General features: G+C 44.9%; 1 protein-coding gene across 2 annotated transcripts in view; it reads left to right on the top strand.

The window, feature by feature from the left end:
- SEMA3B (semaphorin 3B) overlaps positions 1-23,026 on the top strand; it is a 251,525-nt gene that overhangs the window by 171,155 nt on the left and 57,344 nt on the right. For both annotated transcript variants that reach the window (XM_033925997.1, XM_033925996.1), the window contains exons 8-9: positions 19,324-19,466; positions 20,956-21,073. In XM_033925997.1, coding sequence (XP_033781888.1) covers positions 19,324-19,466; positions 20,956-21,073 — 261 coding nt within the window. The remainder of the gene's footprint in view (positions 1-19,323; positions 19,467-20,955; positions 21,074-23,026) is intronic.

The following is a 23,026-nucleotide window of genomic DNA, read 5'->3' as shown; positions in this document are numbered from 1 at the left end:
ATCCATGCAGAACATACACCTTGAATGGAGAAACACTAGCTAGGACTTCAGAAGAACGGGACTTGGGCGTGATCATCAGCGCAGACATGAAGGCTGCCAAACAAGTAGAGAAGGCCTCATCCAAGGCAAGGCAAATGATGGGATGTATCAATAGAAGCTTCGTCAGCCGCAAACCTGAAGTCATAATGCCACTCTACAGAACCATGGTGAGACCTCATCTGGAATACTGTGTGCAGTTCTGGAGGCCACATTACCAGAAAGATGTGCTTCGAGCTGAGTCGGTCCAGCGGATGGCCACTAGGATGGTCGCCGGACTTAAGGGTCTCTCATACGAAGAAAGACTGGGCAAACTGCAGCTCTATACCCTAGAGGAGCGCAGGGAAAGGGGTGACATGATTGAGACATTCAAGTACGTCACAGGTCGTGTAGAGGTGGAAAACGATATATTCTTTCCCAAGGGGCCCTCGGTCACAAGGGGGCACCCGCTCAAACTCAGAGGAGGGAAATTTAGTGGTGACATCAGGAAGTATTTCTTCACAGAAAGGGTGGTGGATCACTGGAACAAACTTCCGGTGCAGGTGATCAAGGCCACCAGTGTGCTCGACTTTAAGAATAAATGGGACATCCACGTGGGATCCCTACGACGGTCGAGTTAAGGAACTCAGACTTAATAGGGTGGGTAAATAGAGTGGGCAGACTTGTTGGGCTGTAGCCCTTTTCTGCCGTCATCTTTCTATGTTTCTATGTTTCTAAGCAAGATCTGGACACCCATCTGTCATTACTGTAGAATTGGAAACTGCAATTAATGCACTCATTCAGCAGAACCGGAGATTCACAATTGATGAGCTTCATGTGGCCTTTTCTTGTGTGTTTCGTTCTGTTGTTTACGAAATTGTCACTGATCGCCTTCACTACAAGATTTGTGCGAGATGGATTCCAAGAATGTTGACACCAGAACACAAACAGAAACAAATGGTGTCCTCATGTTGCTCAAAACACAGCAGAAGTGTTGCAGAGAGTTTTGGTGGGAGATACTGGACCATCCTCCATACAGCCCAAACCTGGCACCATCAAACTTTTATCTTTTCCCAAAATTAAAGGAATTCTTGAGTGGAAAACGCTTGCAGACCAATGACAGTGTCCACAAAACTGTGAACAGCTGGTTCAAGGAAGAAGAGGAAAACTTTTTCAATGAGGAGATTAAGCTCATCTCTCAGCCTCAAAAATGCTTGGACATAAACAGGGATTATATTGAAAAGTAGTTTAAGACATATTTTCACTGTAATTAGAAAGTTTTGAATTACAATAAATTGTTATGAGTTTATAAGAAAACAATTCTTACTTTAAAAATGGCCCTCATAGAAAAAGGCCTCTAAATGCGATGGCATATAGTTTGAAGGTGGATGTAATAGAGCTGTACTGAATATCATATTTTACTATGAATAATGAAAAACAAATACTAATACCGAATATGAATAATAAGCATAACAAATAATAAAAGAAGCAATTAGAAATCAGAAATTAAGAGGTACATAATCAAAAAGAAAATATGTCTAAAAACCCACCTAAATCGGCACTTGAACGATCAAAAAGATAAGTTGTCTAAGTACCGATAATCGAACAGGGTTTTAGACGTATCTAAAACCAGCTTAGGCCTTTTCACTGCCTCGGTGTGCCCAGAGCTAAAAAGGGTGTTTTTCAAGGAGTGGGTAGGGCGGGAGATGGGTGAGATGTGGGCTGACTTAGATTTAGTTGTCCAGCAGCGATAATTGAAAGTTTGACGAGGTTGCCTGTATGGAACTTATATGTTTTGACTTAGACTAAGTCAAAACAGATATAAGTTCCGGATCGGGCCGCTGAGCTGATCGCCGCTGCCACGATCAAATCTACGGCCCAAGCAACCCGTACCCCCACTCCTGCCAACACCCGCCATGATCCCCCCCCTTCGAAAGATCGAGGCAGGAGAGATGCCCAATCTATCCTGCCGACACCCACCATGAACCCCCCCCCCTTTCCTTGAATGATTGTGGCAGAAGAGAAGCCCAGTCCCTCCTGCCAAGCACCCGCTGCGACCCCCAGTAGTTCTCCAGCAGGAGAGAGACCCAATCTCTCCTGCTAGACATCCCCCCTGAAAATTTGCTGGTAGGAGGGATGCCCTGTGCCTCCTGCCAGACACCCTCCTCCCCAAAGGTAGCCCACCTGGACCTCCCAAGGCTCCCACTAGGACACCCCCTAACCTTACCCTAACCTTTTTTAGATGGCTGGACAGATGGGTCCTTTTTCCTGACTATCTACAGGATGTACCTCTTGCTTTGAGAAGCACATCCTGTATGCAGCCAGTTGACATCTCTCCTCTTCCCCAGCATCACACGACACACAGTTTGAAATACACTGGAATAGACACTACATAGGCACACTGATATAGAATTGCCCTGTACATGTTCCTCTCTGAAATTATAGCAGACTCTGCATATGTGACTCTTAACTGGAGGATAATCGAGTTGTCTTGTTAATGGATTTCAGTCTTCAACCATCTCAAAGTAACTTGTTCACATGCTTCAGAATTGCCTTTGCTTCTTTTCTCCCTCCCCTTGCGGTAACTCTTGCAGCTGGCAGCAGACAGACTCTGCTTCACTTCCCGGTATTCAGCTCTCCAGTATTATGAGAAGGGAGGCTGCTAAGAAGATCCAGTGTACCCCTGACATTGTTCCAGCTTAGAAAAACATGCTAAAATGAGGATCAGAGCAAAAACAATTAAGACAGACATGTTTCCCATTAAAGAGGAGGATTTAGAGATTTCCTCCCTTCAGCACACAGGCAGGCCTGGTTAATTTAGGGCTCCAGCTTCTTAAAGTCAGGGTTAGCTCAGTGACAGTTCTCTTGGACTTCTATGAGGCCCTTCTAGAATTGCAGAATACCCCATAGCCCCTCCCCTTTAGCATGTCATAATACATATTTAGGAGTTTGAATTAGAATCATCAGGGTCAGCTTAACCAATAGACCAGGTGAGGCTCTGGCCCAAGGCGCTGGTGATTAAGCCACCAAAATGCCCAGCCTCTGACCTCACCTGGTCTTACAGATTGAGTTTTTCTCCCCCATTACCCTGCGTTCTGGTCTTTCCCCATCTGTTTTCCCCGCTCGCAGGTCTGGCATTGTTCCCTCATCTCTCCAATGCAATTTCCTGTGGGCAGAATGCAACAAAGGGAAGCTCTAGGGGCTGGCCAAAGGCAACCTGCCACGCTGCTGCTGCCAGTGACTAACATAAACTTCACAGGACTATGGAGGAGTGAGAGAGGTGAAGGAGTAGTGCCAAACTCGTGGGGAAGGGGATAGAGGGGAGCAGAGAGATGTTGACGCAACCCAAGGGAGAGGTGTTAGAAGTCATGCCACCAAAACAAGTTGGCTCAGGGTTTCTCTATCCCTTGAGCCGGCCCTGAGAATCATTGTCACCAGCACATATGTGCTAAATTGAAAGAATGTATATAGTACCATAGATGACACCAGGAAAAGGTTAATCAGTGCATTTGGTCTGCCAAGTTATTCCTGTCCACAGTGCTAAGACTATATTCCATTTGCCAGCCATACAGCACAGCCACCTGTTAAATATCAGTCCCTAAGCTCAAGTGTTGTTGTCTTAAGATCATAGGAACGAGGAAGAAACACAGACATAATTGCAGGAATTCCACAGCCCTGGACTGGCTTGAGAAATTCATTGACTGGTAACAGAAACATGGAGAAATGAAAAGGAAACCCAAACAATACCTTGAGAAAGTCCCTGCTCAAACCGACAGCTGAATTAATTTTTTCATGCTGCAGGGAGAGGCAGGATGGAGCCCTAGAAGGGAAGATGGTTGTTGGTGATGTTTGTGATTGGGCAAGACTTGTAGTCCCCAAGGCAGCTTCATCCCTCACATAGGAAGACTGGAAGGGAGCAGGAGGCTGGGCTCTAGTGGCACTTACGAGCACATCAGTCATGGAGGATTGCAGGTCCTGCTTTTCCTCTGCTGCTGCTGTGGGCAAGTGGCACCCAACGGGAGGAGCAAACCCCACAGCCACTTTCATTGTTGACTATTTAGCTACATTTAATTAAGGTCCTTAAAATACTAAACAGTATGATCTTAAAAGTTAGGTTAAGGATGCTGAAGATCCAAGATGGCCGCGGTGCAGACGCTCTGAGAGCGACGCTTCTGACCGCTTCACTCGTTTTTCCTTTTTCCTACTAGTCAGCTTGCTGGTTGCTTACTTTAGATGCCGAAGAGAAGGGGCTGGAGCGCAGCTGGTGCCTTGCGGCGCTCCGAGGCGCCCTCCTTCGATAGAGTCGATGAGATGTTGCAGCGGTTGCAGGAGGCAGTCCTTCCTGTGTCGGGAGCAAGCCCGTTGAGAGCACCGGAGATGGGCGAGACCGGGGATGTCTCCCCAGGGCTAGAAACTACCTTGAGCCCCGACTTGAGAGCACCACCTCCATGTCCCCGGTCAGCCAGTTTCCCAGGGGTGGAGGAAACCCCGGAGATGGGGGAAGTACTTCCCCTCGAGGCAGCGGGGTCATCATGGGAAACTGAGGCAATACTCTCTGACCAGGGAGTAGTTGCAGGAGAAGCCGGGCTGGGACAAGCAACAGGAGGTGTAGGATTCCAGCCTGAACCTAACCAAGGGAACTTTTCTTCTTCTGACGGTGAGCATTTTTACACTCAGCAAAGTCTTTCAATTTTGGAGAAACCAGCGCAAGTGACTTTAGATTCACTATGGGATTTGATTACAAATTTTACTAGGAATATTAGTCCCAATTTCCAATATATTGAGGGGAAATTGATTCAACATTCTAGAGAGCTGAAAGATTGGTCTGCGGAAGTGACTGTTTCAAAGGATACAATTCAAAAGCTTGATCAAAAAATTTCTTTGACCAAACAAGTACAGGAGTCCCTAATTAAAGACAATATTAACTTAAGGAAGAAATTGGAGACACTTAAAAATAATTCCCGGAATAATAATTTGAGATTAATTAATTTCCCTAGATTGACTTCGGTTACTCCTAGGGAAATGCTTAGCAGATATGTGATAGAAACTTTGCAAATTTCAGAAGAAACTTTACCACCATTTGTTCAAGTGTACTATTTGCCAAATAAATCAGGGGCCCCAACGCAAGTTAAAATAGCGGATCAAGCATCGGATCAAGCATTACTGAATGTTTCTGAATTGTTAGAAACTTCAAATAGAGAAACAGTTGTACCTTCTACAATGCTTTTGACTGTATCTCTCGCCATGGATAAAACATGGTTATTGAGACTTTTCTTTAAAAATAGACAGAAAGAGTTTCTTGGTTGCAAAATACAAATGTTTCCTGATCTCTCTAGAGCAGGGGTGTCCAATGTCGGTCCTCGAGGGCCGCAGTCCAGTCGGGTTTTCAGGATATCCCCAATGAATATGCATTGAAAGCAGTGCATGCAAATAGATCTCATGCATATTCATTGGGGAAATCCTGAAAACCTGACTGGACTGCGGCCCTCGAGGACCGACATTGGACACCCCTGCTCTAGAGAAACTCAAAAGCAACGTAGAGAATTTTTGTTGTTGAAATCTAGAGTCACTTCACTGGGAGCAACGTTTTACTTGAGACATCCTTGCAAGTGTATTGTTTGCTACCGTTCACTTAAATATGTTTTCTTTGAGCCACAACAATTAACAGCTTTCCTGGCTATGTCCCGACTGGATAAACTCAAGTTCCTGGAGGTGCTAGGGGATTGCTTCCTGGAGCAAATGGTAAAAGAGCCGACAAGAGGCGACGCCACCTTGGACTTGGTCCTAAATGGTCTCACTGGACCGATAACAGAAGTAGAAGTCATGGTTCCACTGGGAACGAGTGATCACAATGTAATCAACTTTAAACTTGACATCGGGAAAGGGAAACATGTCAAAACCTTAACCACCACCTTAAACTTTAAAAAGGGTAAATACGATTGCATGAGAGCCATGGTAACAAAACGACTCGAGAAGATGGTGGACAAACTTGAAACAGTAGATCAGGCATGGTGCCTATTGAAAAATACTATTGCAGAAGCACAAGATCTCTACATTCCGAGGATTTCCAAAGATCGGAGAACTAAAGGCAAAAGAGAACCGGCATGGCTTACCATACAGGTGAAGGAAGCCATAAAGGTAAAGAAGGACTCTTTCAAAAAATGGAAATGCACGAAGACAACCGAAGCCTGGAACAAACATAAAGATGAACAGAAGAAATGTCACAAGGCGGTGAGGGAAGCAAAACAGGACTATGAGGAAAAAATAGCCCGGGAGGCCAAAAACTTCAAGCCCTTCTTTAGATACGTGAAAGGGAAAAAACCTGCAAAAGAGGCAGTGGGACCCCTGGACGACAAGGGAAGAAAAGGGTACATCAAGGAAGATAAACAAATCGCAGACAAACTAAATTCCTTCTTTGCGTCCGTTTTTACGAAGGAGGACACCTCAACAATACCTGAAGCGGAGAAAGTGTTTGCAGGAGAAATAGAAGACAGCCTCACCACAGTTGAAGTGGACTTAGCCCAGATATACTATCAGATCGACAAACTTAAAAGTGACAAATCACCTGGACCGGATGAAATTCACCCGAGAGTCTTGAAGGAATTGAAGATTGAAATTGGAGAGTTATTGCAAAAACTTGCAAACCTGTCAATCAGAACTGGTCAGATACCAGACGACTGGAGGAAAGCGAACGTCACGCCAATTTTCAAAAAAGGATCGAGAGGAGAACCGGGCAACTATAGACCTGTGAGTCTTACGTCTGTCCCCGGCAAGATGATTGAATCACTGATCAAGGATAGCATAGTTCAGCACTTGGACACACACGACTTGATGAAACCCAGTCAACATGGATTCAGGAAAGGGAAATCGTGTCTGACGAATTTACTCCAATTCTTTGAGACCGTGAACGAGCAAATTGATAGTGGAAAGCCGGTGGACATAATATACTTGGACTTCCAGAAAGCATTTGACAAAGTTCCACACGAAAGACTTCTCAGGAAGCTACAAAGCCATGGCATAGAGGGAGATATACAAAGATGGATAGGCAAATGGCTGGAAAACCGAAAGCAGAGAGTGGGCATAAATGGGAAGTTCTCCGACTGGGAGAGAGTGACTAGTGGTGTGCCCCAGGGCTCGGTACTTGGGCCGATCCTTTTTAATATTTATATCAATGACCTGGAAAACGGAACATCCAGTGAGATCATCAAGTTTGCAGACGACACAAAACTCTGCCGGGCAATCAGATCGCAGGAGGACAGTGAGGAACTCCAGAGCGATTTGTGTCGGTTACAAAAATGGGCGGAGAAATGGCAGATGAAGTTCAACGTGGAGAAATGCAAGGTAATGCATTTAGGCAGTAAAAATAAGGAATACGAGTACAGAATGTCAGGTGCAACTCTGGGGAAAAGTGAACAAGAAAGAGATCTGGGTGTACTGATAGATAGGACCCTGAAGCCGTCGGCACAATGCGTGGCAGCGGCAAATAAGGCAAATAGAATGTTGGGCATGATAAAGAAAGGAATCTCGAGTAGATCGGAGAAAGTTATAATGCCGCTTTATAGGGCAATGGTCAGACCCCACTTGGAATACTGCGTCCAACATTGGTCTCCCTACCTAAAGAAGGATATAAAACTGCTGGAGAGGGTGCAGAGACGAGCAACTAAACTAGTGAAGGGTATGGAGAAACTGGAATATGAGGATCGACTTAAAACACTGGGATTGTTCTCCCTTGAGAAAAGGAGACTGCGTGGGGATATGATCGAGACCTTCAAAATACTGAAAGGAATTGACAAAATAGAGCAGAGAAGATTATTTACAATGTCCAATTTGACACGGACAAGAGGACATGAAATGAAGCTAAGGGGGGGCAAGTTCAGGACTAATGTCAGGAAGTTCTGCTTCACACAGAGAGTGGTTGACATCTGGAATACTCTCCCAGGGGAGATTATTGCGGAATCGACAGTCCTAGGTTTCAAAAGCAAACTAGATGCATATCTCCTTGAGATAGGCATATAAAGATATGGTTGGCTATAAAATAAGCCAGGTGAATACCTAGCAGGGCCTCCGCGTGTGCGGATCGCCGGACTTGATGGACCGAAGGTCTGATCCGGAGATGGCGCTTCTTATGTTCTTATGTTCTTATGTTCTTATAAAGAGAAATCAACAGCTCCATAATCACATATCTGCCCATCTCTCAGTTGTGTCTGTATTTTATCTTCTAATAATAATTTCCTTTGTTCGCTTTAATGAATTCTTGGATCCATATTTTGAGTTCTTGAGTTGAGTTGGTTGAAAGAATTTTCCTGTATGTTTCTCTTTTTATTTAGATTGAACATGGTTTATATTGGATATAGGTCATATCTATACTAACTAACTTTCTGTACAAGTGATTACTTGGTATGTCATTTGAAAATTAATAAAATAATTAAGAATAAAAGTTAGGTTAGGAATTATTAATAGCCTTTTAAACGGTGCTTATCAAATTTCTGAGGTTGTGACTCCGTTATCACAACTGAATATGTTTATACATAAGCATTTATCAACCTTAATAAAATATTAGCACAAGAGAAATAGAACCTAGATAGAGGTCATGGACACAAAGATTTATTTTTATTCACTCGTTTGATATATTGTTGGATTCCTGACATACTGATCAAAACGGTTTACAAAATACAATAAATGACTTCCATTGAGGCTCAAGAGGAAAATGGCTGTGTGTTGAAGAGCTTTGTGGCTACAGATCCCAGAGCAGAAATGAGTAATTACAATATAACCCATGCTCAGACTGTGAGACGCAGGGACGCCAAAGTACAGCCAGAGTGTAAAAGGGCTGGTTTTGACGCACGGAGGTTCAACAATGCTCCTAACACAAGGAGGCCCAGCCCTCATGGAAAAAGCATCAGCTAAGCCTTATGGAGTGGGGTGATATGCTTACCATTTAGGGCAAGAACAACAGCGAGCATTGACCTATAGGTGACGGATGGCATATACTAGCAAGATGCTTCAGAAAACACAGAAGGGCATTAACAATACACCAACCCACACAATTACTAATCACACCAGAGACACAGGATGAAAGCAAATCAATCCTATGCAACACTATATAGGTAAATCAATACTGTAGAAAAGTAAGAGAGCCTCAGGGAGGGCATCATACAAGTTTTGTCAGATCATAGGATCTCTTATAAAACACGTAGAAACATGACGGCAGATAAAGGCCAAATGGCCCATCTAGCCTGCCCATCCGCAATAACCATTATATCTTTCTCTCTCTGAGAGATACCAAGTGCCTATCCCAGGTCCTCTTGAATTCAGACACAGTCTCTGTTTCCACCACCTATTCCAGGAGACTGTTCCTTGCATCTACCACCCTTTCCCTAAAAAAGTATTTCCTCAGATTACCGTACTCCTGAGCCTATCACTTCTTAACTTCATCCATGCCCTCTCATTGCAGTTTTCTTTCAAATGAAAGAGACTCAACTCATGCCCATTTATATTATGTAGGTATTTAAACGACTCTATCATATCTCCCCTCTCCCACCTTTCCTCCAAAGTATACAGATTGAGATCTTTAAGTCTGTCCCCATAAGCCTTATCACGAAGACCACAGTTATTCCAGATCCCCATTTTGAGAATCACTGATGAAATCATCTGTCCAACACCACCTCTAACTAGTAAATAGATAACTGAATCAAAATTCTTTCAAAGTAAAGTACCTCAAGGCTACAAGTAGGTCATCGTTGGGCTCATTATGTCCCAGGAGTTGCATTAGACCAGACATGGGCAACTCCGATCCATAAGGGCCAGAATCCAATCGGGTTTTCAGGATTTCCCCAATGAATATGCATTGAAAGCAGTGCATGCAAATAGATCTCATGCATATTCATTGGGGAAATCCTGAAAATCTGATTGGATTCCGGACCTCGAGGACCAGAGTTGCCCATGTCTGCATTAGAAAGTTTAGAAATGGGCTTGTACAATTCCCATTTCAGTTATTTCTAGGTTTACTCCCTGTCTTGGTACAGACAAGCTTTTAAAAGTTTTCTAATCCTGAGATAGTGGTCACAAGATCGCAGTATAAATGGTAGCTGATTCCAGTTTATTAAAAATTTAATATACTGCTAACACTAACAAAAGATCAAAGCGGTTATAATAAAATTAAAATACATGAGAAAACTCCACAAAAAGAAATGAGACAGATTTCTACATTCAATTCATAAAACCAGACATAAAAGAATATTATCCCAGGACAAGCAGGCAGCATATTCTTGACTGATGGGTGACGGCACCGACGGAGCCCCGATATGGACAATTTTAGAGTGATTGCACTCTAAGAACTTGGAAAGTTCTAGCAGGCCACACCGCGCACGCGCGAGTGCCTTCCCGCCCGACAGTTTCTTAGTTTCCGCGGAGCTAAGAAGACGCACTTTCAACGGCTGTTGAAAATTTTTTCTCTAACGCCTTCCCGCTCGCGTAAACTTTTTCGGTATTTTTTCCCTTCTTTACTTATTTTCTTTCAAAAAAAAAAAAACAGAGAAGAATTTTCTTTTCTTTTTTTCTCATTTTTTCGGGTTCGCCCCGGCGGGGCCTGCTGCCACCATCGAGGCCTCGGCCTTCGATTTGGCAGAAGCCGTTTTTACGTTCATGCCCCCCCAACCCGGTTTTAAGAAGTGCCAGCGGTGCGCGAGGCCCATTTCTCTTACCGACCCGCACAACTGGTGCTTACAGTGCCTCGGTCCTGACCATCAGGCGTGCACCTGCACCCGCTGTGCCACTCTGAAAAAGAGAACTCTTAAAAACCGCCAAATTCAACAGCGGTTATTGTTTGGTACCGAGATGTCGTATTTGGCGGTACCGACTCCGACTTCGGCCCCGATGCAGTCGGCACCTACTTCATCGACACCATGCGATACCGCACCGGCGTCGCATTCCTCAGGTAAGCCGGCTAAGAAGCCTTCCCCGCTGGAGCGCCCTCCAGTCTCAGTGGCAGCGAGCCCAATCCTGCCGACCTCGAGGCGCCCACGGAAGCGCTCCGCTCCGATTGAGGTTAGCCCTTCGACCTCGGGTTCCTCTTCGGAGTGTAGAGCGGCACCAAAGGTACCGCAGAAGAAAAAAGCGGTACCGGTGCCTTCACTGGATGAGCGAATTGCCGACGTCCTGCAAGTTCAGCTTAAAGAGCAATTGCAGCAGCTCCTGCCTGCTCTTCTGACACCGAGCCTTCCAGTCCCGGTCCGGTCTGAGCTACCGGTACCGGCAGTGGAACAGCCTCTTTTATCGGCATCCACTTTGTCGGTACCGGTACAAACAGCTTCCTCGGTATCCATGCCAGTTTTAGCTCCGGAACCGAGGTCTTTACACCAGGCGGTGCAAACTTCGGCACCGGCACGCCCGATGACATCTCCCGGTACCGTTTCACAGAGGTCTGGTAAGTCGACTCATAAAACTCGACACCTAGAACCCTCCACACCGGAGTCTCAGGACCGTAGTTTTCAGGTGAGGTACCCTGATCTGTGGGGTGATTCAGAGGAGCCGCTTCTCTCTGAGGGAGAGTGTTCGTCAGGGGACGAGGACCCTTCTGTATTAGATCCGTCCTCTAAGCCTGATGCATCTTCTTTTACCTCTTTTCTCAAAGAAATGTGCGACTCTCTCTCTATTCCCTTGGAGGCTGAATCCAAAAAATCCAAGGCATTTCTCGATGCACTGGACTTTGACCAGCCTCCAAGGGAATTCTTGAAATTGCCTCTCCATGATATTTTGTGAGAGACTTTCTATAAAAATCTAGAGATACCTTTGACCATTCCAGGAGCTCCTCGCAAACTGGACTCCTTGTATAAGGTCATACCTATTCCTGGCTTTGACAAACCGCAACTCCCCAATGAGTCTTTACTAGTGGAATCTACTTTAAAGAAATCCACGGGGGCTAGTGTGTACGCCTCTGTCCCTCCTGGCAGAGAAGGTAAGGCCATGGATAAGTTTGGCAAGCGGTTATATCAGAATGCGATGCTAGCTAATAGATCTGGGAACTATGCTTTTCATTTTTCGTTCTACCTTAAGCATCTCATTCAGAATTTGTCATCTTTTGAAAAATACCTCCTTGACCGTAAAAGATCTGCTTTTCGCCAAACTTCTTCATCGCTCTTAAAACTCCGTAAGTTCATGGTCAGATCGATCTATGACACCTTTGAGCTGACCTCTCGGGCCACGGCTATGTCGGTGGCCATGCGTCGCCTGGCCTGGCTCAGAGTTTCAGAACTTGATGTCAATCATCAGGATCGACTGGCTAATGCACCTTGCCTGGGGGATGAGCTGTTTGGAGAATCCATGGACTCCACTACCCAAAAGCTCTCAGCTCATGAGACCAGGTGGGATACTCTTCTCAAAACAAAAAAGAAGACCCCACCTACCAGGCCTTTTCGCCAGCAGTCGGCCTACCAGCGTAGATTTGTGGCTCGTCCTTTACCACAGGCCCCGCAACAACCAAGGCGTCAAAGGCAACAACAGAGACAAGCTGCTAGACCAGCACAGCAGCAACAACAAGTGAAGCCTCCCCCTTCACAAAAATCCACTCAACCTTTTTGACTTGGTTCTCCAGGACATAGCCAGTCTCCCTCCTGCTGCCCACCGTCCGCAGCCCATAGGAGGACGCCTTACTCTTTTCATAAGCCGTTGGGAAACCATCACCTCGGATCAGTGGGTCCTCAACATCATCCGCCACGGCTACTCTCTCAACTTTCAGACATTTCCTGCCCAAAGTCTACCAAGAGAGTCTGCTTCGAACACTCCTCAGGTTTCACTCCTTCTTCAGGAGGTTCAATCCCTCCTCCTTCTGAACGCCATAGAGGAAGTTCCTCTAGATCAAAAGGGGCAGGGATTCTACTCCCGTTATTTCCTAGTCCCCAAAAAAACAGGAGATCTCAGACCCATCCTAGATCTTCGCGATCTCAACAAATGCTTAGTCAAAGAGAAATTCAGAATGCTCTCTTTAGCCACTCTTTACCCTCTTCTCAATCAAGGCGACTGGCTATGTTCCCTCGATCTCAAAGAAGCATACACTCACATACCGATCAATCTAGCCTCCAGACAGTACCTACGCTTCATGATCAATCGTTGTCATTACCAGTACAAGGTACTACCCTTCGGTCTTGCCTCCTCTCCAAGAGTGTTCACCAAATGTCTGATTGTGGTGGATGCTTTTCTGCGTTCCCACCACCTTCAGGTGTTTCCTTACCTGGACGATTGGTTGATAAAGGCCAATTCATCTCAAACAGTACTTCAGGCCACCAACCAGACCATCCTATTTCTACGTTTGCTGGGGTTCGAGATCAATCTACCCAAATCTCATCTCATCCCCACGCAGAGACTTCAATTCATTGGAGCAGTCTTGGACACAGTCCTCATGAGAGCGTTCCTGCCATCCAACCGTCTTCAAACGCTTCAATCTCTATGTCAGCAGGTGCTTCCACAACGTTCCATCTCTACCAAACAAATGATGATACTCTTGGGTCACATGGCCTCCACAGTTCATGTCACACCACTTGCACGTCTTCACCTGCGCACTCCTCAATGGACCCTAGCTACCCAGTGGTCCCAATCGATGGATCCTTGCTCACGTCACATATCTGTCACATCATCTCTTCGTCAGTCTCTACAATGGTGGTTGATATCCTCAAATCTCTCCAGAGGTCTTCTGTTCCATCTACCTCCTCATCAACTTGTCATCATCACCGACGCCTCCCCTTATGCCTGGGGGGCTCATTTGAACGAGTTCCAAACTCAAGGACTTTGGACAGCTCAAGAAATGAAGCATCACATCAATTTCCTGGAACTCAGAGCAATGTTTTATGCCCTCAAGGCCTTCCAACATCTTCTCTTTCCTCAAGTCCTCCTGCTGTGCACAGACAATCAAGTTGCGATGTACTACATCAACAAGCAGGGTGGGACAGGCTCTCGCCTCTTGTGCCAAGAAACCCAGAAGATTTGGGCTTGGGCCACAGATCACCATCTATTCCTGAAAGCTATCTACATTCAGGGAGAACAGAATTCCTTGGCGGACAAGCTCAGCAGAATTCTCCAGCCTCACGAGTGGATACTCGATCCTTTAACTCTGCAGTCCATCTTCGCTCAGTGGGGCACTCCTCAGATAGACCTCTTTGCAGCTCCTCACAATCACCAGCTGCCCCTATTCTGCTCCAGACTCTCCTCTCCTCACCGTCTGGCAGCGGATGCATTTCTCCTCGATTGGTCCAATCTGTTCCTATACGCTTTCCCTCCTCTACCTCTCATGTTAAGAACCTTGTTCAAGCTCAAGAGGAAACGAGCCACCATGATTCTGATTGCTCCATGGTGGCCCAGGCAACATTGGTTCTCCCTTCTACTTCAACTCAGTTCCAGGGAGCCTTTTCTTCTTCCACTGTTTCCTTCGCTGCTTACGCAACATCAGGAGACCCTTCTGCATCCCAACCTTCAGTCTCTGCACCTGACAGCTTGGTTTCTCTCGGGCTGACTTCTCATGATACTCTTTTGTCTCAGCCTGTTCGTTCCATTCTGGATGCCTCCAGGAAACTGGCCACTCTACAATGTTACCATCAGAAGTGGACACGTTTTTCTTCCTGGTGTCTTCGTCATCATCATGATCCCACTTCCCTTGCAGTGGAGACCTTGTTGGATTATCTTCTTTCTTTGTCTGACTCTGGCCTCAAGTCTACTTCAATCAGAGTCCACCTCAGTGCTATTGCTGCTTTTCATGAGCCAGTTCATGGAAAACTCCTCTCAGCTCATCCCTTGGTGTCCAGGTTCATGCGGGGTCTTTTTAATGTGAAACCACCTCTTAAAGCCCCTCCTGTTATCTGGGATCTCAATGTAGTTCTTTCCGCCTTAATGAAGCCTCCATTTGAACCTTTGGCTACCGCTTCTTTCAAGTTTCTCACTTGGAAGATACTTTTCCTTATTGCTCTTACCTCTGCCAGGAGGGTCAGTGAGCTACATGCACTAGTTGCGGATCCACCTTTTACAGTCTTCCATCATGACAAGATGGTTCTACATACACATCCAAAGTTTCTCCCTAAGGCTGTCTCTGAATTCCATCTCAACCAATCCATTGTTCTGCCTGTCTTCTTTCTGAAACCTCACTCGCATTCTGGAGAACAGGCTCTGCATACTTTGGACTGTAAGCGGGCTCTAGCTTACTATTTAGAGCGTACTAAGCCCCACAGATCATCTCCCCAACTCTTTCTGTCCTTTGATCCGAATAAATTAGGACGTCCTGTTACTAAACGTACATTGTCAAATTGGCTTGCAGCGTGCATTTCATTTTGTTATGCTCAGTCTGGACTGACACTGGAAGGTTCTGTCACGGCCCATAAAGTTAGAGCTATGGCAGCATCTGTGGCTTTCCTCCGTTCCACGCCTATTGAGGAAATCTGCAAGGCTGCTACATGGTCCTCAGTTCACACTTTTACATCTCACTATTGTCTGGATGCATTCTCCAGACGGGATGGACACTTCGGCCAATCTGTTTTGCAAAATTTGTTTTCCTAATGGCCAACCTTCCCTCCATCCCTCTTTTTGTTAGCTTGAAGGTCACCCATCAGTCAAGAATATGCTGCCTGCTTGTCCTGGGATAAAGCACAGTTACTTACCGTAACAGGTGTTATCCAGGGACAGCAGGCAGATATTCTTGCGTCCCACCCACCTCCCCGGGTTGGCTTCTTAGCTGGCTTATCCTAACTGGGGACCGTGCGCCTCTGTCGGGCGGGAAGGCACTCGCGCGTGCGCGGTGCGGCCTGCTAGAACTTTCCAAGTTCTTAGAGTGCAGTCACTCTAAAATTGTCCGTACCGGGGCTCCGTCGGTGCCGTCACCCATCAGTCAAGAATATCTGCCTGCTGTCCCTGGATAACACCTGTTACGGTAAGTAACTGTGCTTTAGGAACTCAGTTAATCACTCCATTGCTGTGTGATTCTAAAGTAACCTGAACCATCGATCTCTGATCCTTTGTCAGTAAAGATGTATGTTCTGTAATAAATCTACTTTGAATGCTTGTTCAAAGAAAAATGTTAAAAGGCCAGATGTAGTTTTTCCTATTATGTGGGTAGATATGTTGGTCATAGGCATATAAAAGAAAAAGAGGATATTTTCCTAAAAATTGAAAAACCTGGGAGACATATCTGAAGAAGCCCAAGAGAAGGGCAGCCTCTTGAAAGAGGATGCATGGTAACTCTACCTCAGACACTGTAGCCCTTGTCTTCCCATCAACTTTGACGCTTCTCCTGTGCTTGTTATAAACTAGATCTCAGCTGATAGTTTGGTTGATGCTGCACTGCCACCTTGTGGAATTTATTTGCAGCACATGTCCCAATTTGCAGAAAAGAAAAATATAGGGCCACAATACCATATCTCGGGATGACAGGCAGAAAATATTTGTCATTTTCTGTGTTGTTTCTAGGAATGATCCTTTTATTAATTTTCATTTGGCAATTTTGTCATCACAGGAGCTAACTTATTGAGTATTCACTGTTTTGAAAGACTGCACATTATTTGCAAAGAGTGGTATGTTATTTCAGAAAGAGTGCTCATTCCTTATAGTACATGCATGCTCTCTTTGCATATGTGCAGTGGTTCACGCATGCATGATGGCTCATGCATAATAATAGTTGGAATGGGCACACTAGCAGGAAAAGAATGCACATTCTTTTCAAAGAGTAAGCCCTTTTTATGAAAAATGCGCAACTTTTGAAAGAGAGAAAGGTGCTGGATTGCAAGGGGGATAGGGGTGTTACAGGCCATGGGGTGTGGGCTATGCCTGGAAGGGAGAATATGCTGAACAAGGGTTGGGACAGGGACGCCAGGAAAAGATGTGGGGCGCATAAAGACATGGACACAGTGGGGAAATGCTGGATATCAGAGGGACACAGAGAGGGCAGATGAGGATCAGGGTCAAGGCTGGAATAGGTTTCAATGGCAACTCTGGGCTGACTCCTGTGGTCTGAACCCCAAAATGGTCAGGAAGAGACAGACATTAAGTATATCAGTGTTTAAACATGAAGAAGTGGAAACTGCAGAGTACCAGATTCGACTCTGGCCAACTTGTTGGGCAGACTGGATAGACTGTTCAGGTCTTTTATCTGCCAACATTTACTATGCTAGAAATATGTGAGGAGGACAGAGACAAGGACATAAAGAGTAGAGATGCTGGATAGGACGGATAAAGGACATAGGCCTGATGCTCAAAATCTTTCCATGCTGGTAAGACTGTTAAAACAGTCTTACTGGCACTGAAGCTTTCCTCCCAATGCTCAAAGGGGTTCTTGGGGGCTGTTACCCATCCTCATAGCAGCCACGGAGAATCCCATGCAAGTGCATTACAAGGAGCTCATTGTTATTTTAATGCACTCTCCTTGTGATGCACAAAAGGAATTCTTCCCCCCACCCCTTTACAGAGGAAATTTTCCAGCAGCTCTGGAGCTTCTGGTAGCTATTGAGCATGTGTTGTGCAAGCACACAACATACACACAACAAATGTGCCCTCCTGAAAAAAAAACCCTTCAAACCTGCAACTACCATTCTCCCCCCCTCTGCCCAGCTGATTGCAGCTCCAGACTCACGATCAGCTAAGAGCTAGAAGAGTGAAGAGCAGCAGCTTTTGGCTCAGCTCAGTTGTGGCTTCACCGCCGGCTCCAGAACTGCTCAGGGCTTTCCCTGCCGGCTCTCTGAAGAGACACTGGGCTGGAGGAAGGGAAGAGAAGGGGGCTATGCTGGACCTGGGGAAAAGGGGACAGGAAGGAAAAGACAGAGATCGGACTGGGGGTGCAAAGTGGAACAGAGGAGGAGAGACATTGGACCCATGGAGGGAGAGTGGAGATATGCCAAACCATGATGGGGGAGGGGGACAGCAGATGAGAAAGGGAAAGATGCTGGAACCAGTTTGAGGTGCAGGAGGAAAGGAAGAGAGAAGGGAGAAACAGGCCAGGAAAGAGATGCTGAACAAGGAGTAAGCACGGGATTACAAGTTGTGCTTTAAAGTCAAGTTTTCAAGATATCCACAATGAATATGCATCAGTTTGGATTTGCATACACTGCCTCCATTATATGCAAATTTATTTCATGCATATTCATTGTGGATATCTTGAAAACCTGACTGGCAAGGGGGTACTCCAGGACCAAGATGAGAAACACTGCTTTAAAGTATGCTTTTGCCACCAATTTTCAAATGGAAAATAAGTGCATAAGTTCCCTTTGAAGACTGCTTGCTAAGTCCTCCTGTTTTTCCCATTGATACCTGTGTGTATAGAAAGGAGGAGCAATTTTCAGACAATCAGTTTATCCAGGTAAATAGCATTTAAAAATTCCCCTATCAAGTCCATCATTTAAACAAGAGAAAGTTCTTATAGGGCCAGCCCAGCCATTAAGCAGCAGAATTTAGAAAGCACTATTATAGCTTTGGCATATATCAGAGCCTTTGATTACTTTCCTTCTCACTCCTGGGCCGGCTGGAAGATTAAAAAAACATCAGTGCTGCATAGATTCTATTAAGCACGTGCTCACGTCAAAGCACAGCTTTATCCTTCTCCCTTCCAATGGGAAGTTTGCATCAGTCGCCATTCAACATATCATTAGAAATTGGAAAAATTACACTAGACTAAAACTACACCTTCTGGTGGAATTCATTGTGCCATATATACAAAATGGAAAGAGTAATTGCCATACAAAAAGGGAATTATAATACTTTTAAAAAGATTTGGGGGCCATTGATAACTTATTGAAATGATTAGATGCCTTTTTACACTGAAAGTATAATTATAATTATGGGAAGGGGCGGTTTATAGTTATATTATAGGTTCTATCAATATTTATGAATACTATACATGTATGTTGTTTTTAATTATAATTTTGTGAAAAGGGTGGGTGGGGGAGGGAGATATTTTGATGTATTTATGATGATATATGGAAAATTTCAAGTAATGTATATGATTCAATTGATATAATATGGTGTACTTGATGTAAAATGAAAAAATGAATAAAGATTTGGGAAAAAAAGGAAGTTTGCATCAGATGAGGCGAAGCATAAAGCAGCACCACAATGCAGGTCTGTACTTACGGAGCCTTCATAGCACCACTGAAGGTTTGACTGGTTGGGGGGGGGGGAGTGGCAGAGCTAAAAGTTTAACTATGGGGAGGTCAGCACAGTTGAAGATTCGCCAAATGTTTTTGTAGTCCTGTGGGACATCCCTGTGGTGCTGTAGTGAAGAACACTTCAAGAGCTAAAGTCCTCTTCCAATGTTCTCACACTACTCTTCTTATTCCGATTCAGAGCCAAAGTTTGTGAACGTGTTCTGGATCCCTGAAAGCGAGAACCCTGATGATGATAAGATTTACTTTTTCTTCCGGGAGACAGCAGTGGAGGGGCATGGGATGGGCAAACTTTCCTACGCTCGAATTGGACAGATCTGCAGGGTAAGACTGGACCTATACATGCCAATCACTCTCTCTGACCTTTCCTCTTAATGGCTAGGTGTCAGACAGATGGAGAAAGTGTTTGCACTAAAATCTGTGACCCTCACATCAACTTCTTCCTCATGTCCACACCCAAAGCAAGAATAGGGAGTAAGGGTTTAGTTTAGTCTTTGGACATGGAATAAACCACCCAGAGACTTTTGGAGCTTTCTAAAGCCTAATCCCAGTGCCCAAAGTTCCTCTCGGTCTAATCTTGGACATGTTTACCCTTGTAGTCCTGTAAACTCAAGGTTCTTTTCCCATTACTCATTTGGAAGTTGTCACGCAGGCTACAACTCTGAAGTTCTGGTGTAATTACATTTTCATAGAAGGTGCTCTATAAATCCAAATTATTCTAAACAATTCAGATTTCCTTTAGTAAAGATGTCCTAAAGAGCTTGAACAAAAAGCATTGACTGTTGATTTTTCTAATGATCATTAGCAAATATTATTAACAAAAGAAGGCAGTAGGCCTCTCCTATGCTCACCTCCATTCCTTGCCATATATCCTAAGGAGGAAATTTTAAATAACCCTCAAATATTTAGTGCATTTACTTAATACTCATATGTAAAGGTAGAGAACATAAGTCCTTTATTCTTTGGAAAAATTAGCATAAGTATGCACAGTAAACGCACACTTCACTCAGTCAAGAGGGATAAATTGGTGCATCTTTGTAAAAATATTATGTGCTTGTGCTTACATCTCCCTTGTCTGCTCCCCTCGACACTCCAGCTGTTTCCTCAGGTAGTGTAAATGGCTTTGGAAATTGCCCTTTTATTTAACCCTTGATTTGGCATTGTTGCTCAGAAGCAACATGTGTCTTCTATGGCTCTTATGGGAGATCTGCATCTCCAAATGCCTCTTGCTTGGTACTGTTGCTTTCGTTCAACATCAAGTTACGTAAAGCAGCCGTTTCACCGTCTTCCAATTAAAGGGTTAAGGTAATACAGGATATGGCTCCTCACTGTCTCTCACAGGTAATAGAGAGAGAGAGAGAGATCTCACCCTGTTGGAGCATCACCATCTGTTTGGTTGAGACCAAGAAAGAGCATTTTCTTTTGCCAGGTCCCTTATTTTTACTACCTGAGCTTAAAATGATTTCCTCCATGTTTGCAGGCTCAATTGCCTAGTCAATAATATGATTTAGGGCCCATTGAATGACCTGTTTTATTTGATTTAATATTTATTGCTTTAACTATGGGGTCCTTTTACTAAGGTGCACTAGCTGATTTAAGCGCTCGTTAAATGCTAACGCATCCATTATATTTACGCGCTAAATCGACTAGCATGCCTTAGTAAAAGAGGGGGTATGTTAGATATGTAATTGTTGTATTATCATGTTTCTGATTATGAATGTGTGTTTGCAATCCACTTAGGAAGTTTTTAAGCAGACTAGAAATGTGATAACATAAATAAAGTCTCTTTTCCTCTGAATTTTGCCCTCTCCAGAACGACCTGGGTGGCCAACGGAGTCTGGTGAATAAGTGGACGACGTTTCTGAAGGCTCGACTGGTGTGTTCTGTGCCAGGCAGTGATGGGTCTGGTGACACTTACTTTGATGAACTCCGTAAGTATGCCGTAAAAGCGCCATACCCAGCACGTGCTGCTGATTGCTTCACAAGCCTACAAAGGTGGCAATTTTGAAAACTCTTGGCAGGTCCAATGCCAGTTTATACTTAAATTCAGTGAGATTGGCAGCAGTTCTAAAAAGGAAGCACTATCTAGAACAGGAGTCTCAAAGTCCTTCCTTGAGGGCCGCAATCCAGTCGGGTTTTCAGGATTTCCCCAATGAGTATGCATGAGATCTATGTGCATGCACTGCTTTCAATACATATTCATTGGGGAAATCCTGAAAACCCGACTGGGTTGTGGCTCTCAAGGAGGGACTTTGAGATCCCTGATTTAGAAGAAAGTACAGTACCTACGTTTTCTGTGTTTATATTGTTAAATAATTTTTAGGAGTCGTGTCTGCGACATACAAAACCATATACATAAAGTAGAAAAGCTCACCAGTATCTATTTAATACAGTATACAACCAGCAAACATCTTATTCCACCTTCCCCCTTCTAAAGCAAAACTAGCCATGTCTGGTAGCTGGTGATTTAAACATAAATGTGTGCGATAATGAGTTCCAAAAATGCTCCGACACATATTTATTTATTTATTTAAAACATTTTGAATCCGCCTTTATCCAAGACAGCTTACAAATTTCCATACATAATAAAATAGCAAAAACCATACAGTGGCCCCTGCTACTGTTACAGGCCCTTGGGCACAGCCCTGTTTTCCTAATGCTCAGTCTGCCCCTAGTGGAAGTGCAAACACTCATGAAGCTGGGAGTAGAGAATGACACGGGGAAAAAATCTGTCCCCGTCACCGCCCCGTCACCGGCCCACCATCCTCTGCACCGCCCCGTCACCGCCGTTCCCTTCACCGCCCCGTCACCGTCACCGCCATCCCTTTCACCGCCCCGTCACCGCCACTGCCATCCCATTCACCGCCCCGTCACCGTCCCCGCTGCATCCATATAAGCCTTAGTACTGTAATATTTAGCTTATTCCTTTCTTATAAATCAAAGTTCCTGCTGCTGAACTAGAGAAAGAGATGTTCAGCTGGCAGGGCTTTGTTTATAAATTTTTATCAACACAACTAATATACTATTTTATCCTAAAGCAAAAAATAAATAAATAAATATAATTTTTTTTTCTACCTTTGTTGTTTGGTTTCTGCTTTCCACATCTTCTCATTCAATTCATTCCATCCACTGTGTGTCTTCTCTCTAAGTCTTCCATTTGCTGTTACTGTGCCTCTCCCTTCACCCCCCCCCCCAATTGGTCTAGCACCCATCTTCTTCCCTCCGCTCCCCCATAGTCTGGCATCTGTCTTCTTCCCACTCTGTCTTCCACATTTCCCTTGGGGGTCTGTTCCTCTCCACCCTCCTTCAATGTCTGTCCTATTCCTTTCCACCACCACCCTTCCCTCCCTCCTTTACCATCTGTTCCTTTCTATTACCCTTCAGCTCCTCTCACATGGCTTATCTATCTACCTTCCTCCCTCTTATTTTCATGGCACGTTACAATGTAATTTGTGCAAGCCACTGGAGCCTGCGAGCTCGGTCCCTGTCCCATCCCCACAAACCATCTCGCTTCTGTGCTCCTATTTTCTCCATTTCTAATATCTCCCCTATGTATCTGTCATTGCCCCCCCCCCCCTGTGTCCATATACATCCCCATGGCATGTCCCCTTTATGTCTCTGTCCCCATGCCCCATGCACATAATTTCCCCTCTTTCTGTTACCTTCCTGTGTCCAGATTTCCCCTATCTTCCTCTTCCATACCAGTGTGTCTCTTCTTTTCAACCCCATCTAGCTTTTTTCCCTCTTTCTTCCCCCCCCCCCTGCTTCTAGCATCTGGCTCACCTGCCAGTCCTTCCCTTTCTTTCCTGCTGTGGGTTTTTCTTTCCGACTTCATCCCCTTGGCCCAGAATCCTTTTCCCTTTCACTCCCTCCTTCCAATTTGA

Source organism: Geotrypetes seraphini, chromosome 17 (assembly GCF_902459505.1).
Source record: "Geotrypetes seraphini chromosome 17, aGeoSer1.1, whole genome shotgun sequence".
In the NCBI taxonomy this organism is placed as follows: domain Eukaryota; kingdom Metazoa; phylum Chordata; class Amphibia; order Gymnophiona; family Dermophiidae; genus Geotrypetes; species Geotrypetes seraphini.
Note: the sequence above shows the minus strand (reverse complement) of the source record. Positions and strands in the feature narration are given on the sequence as shown.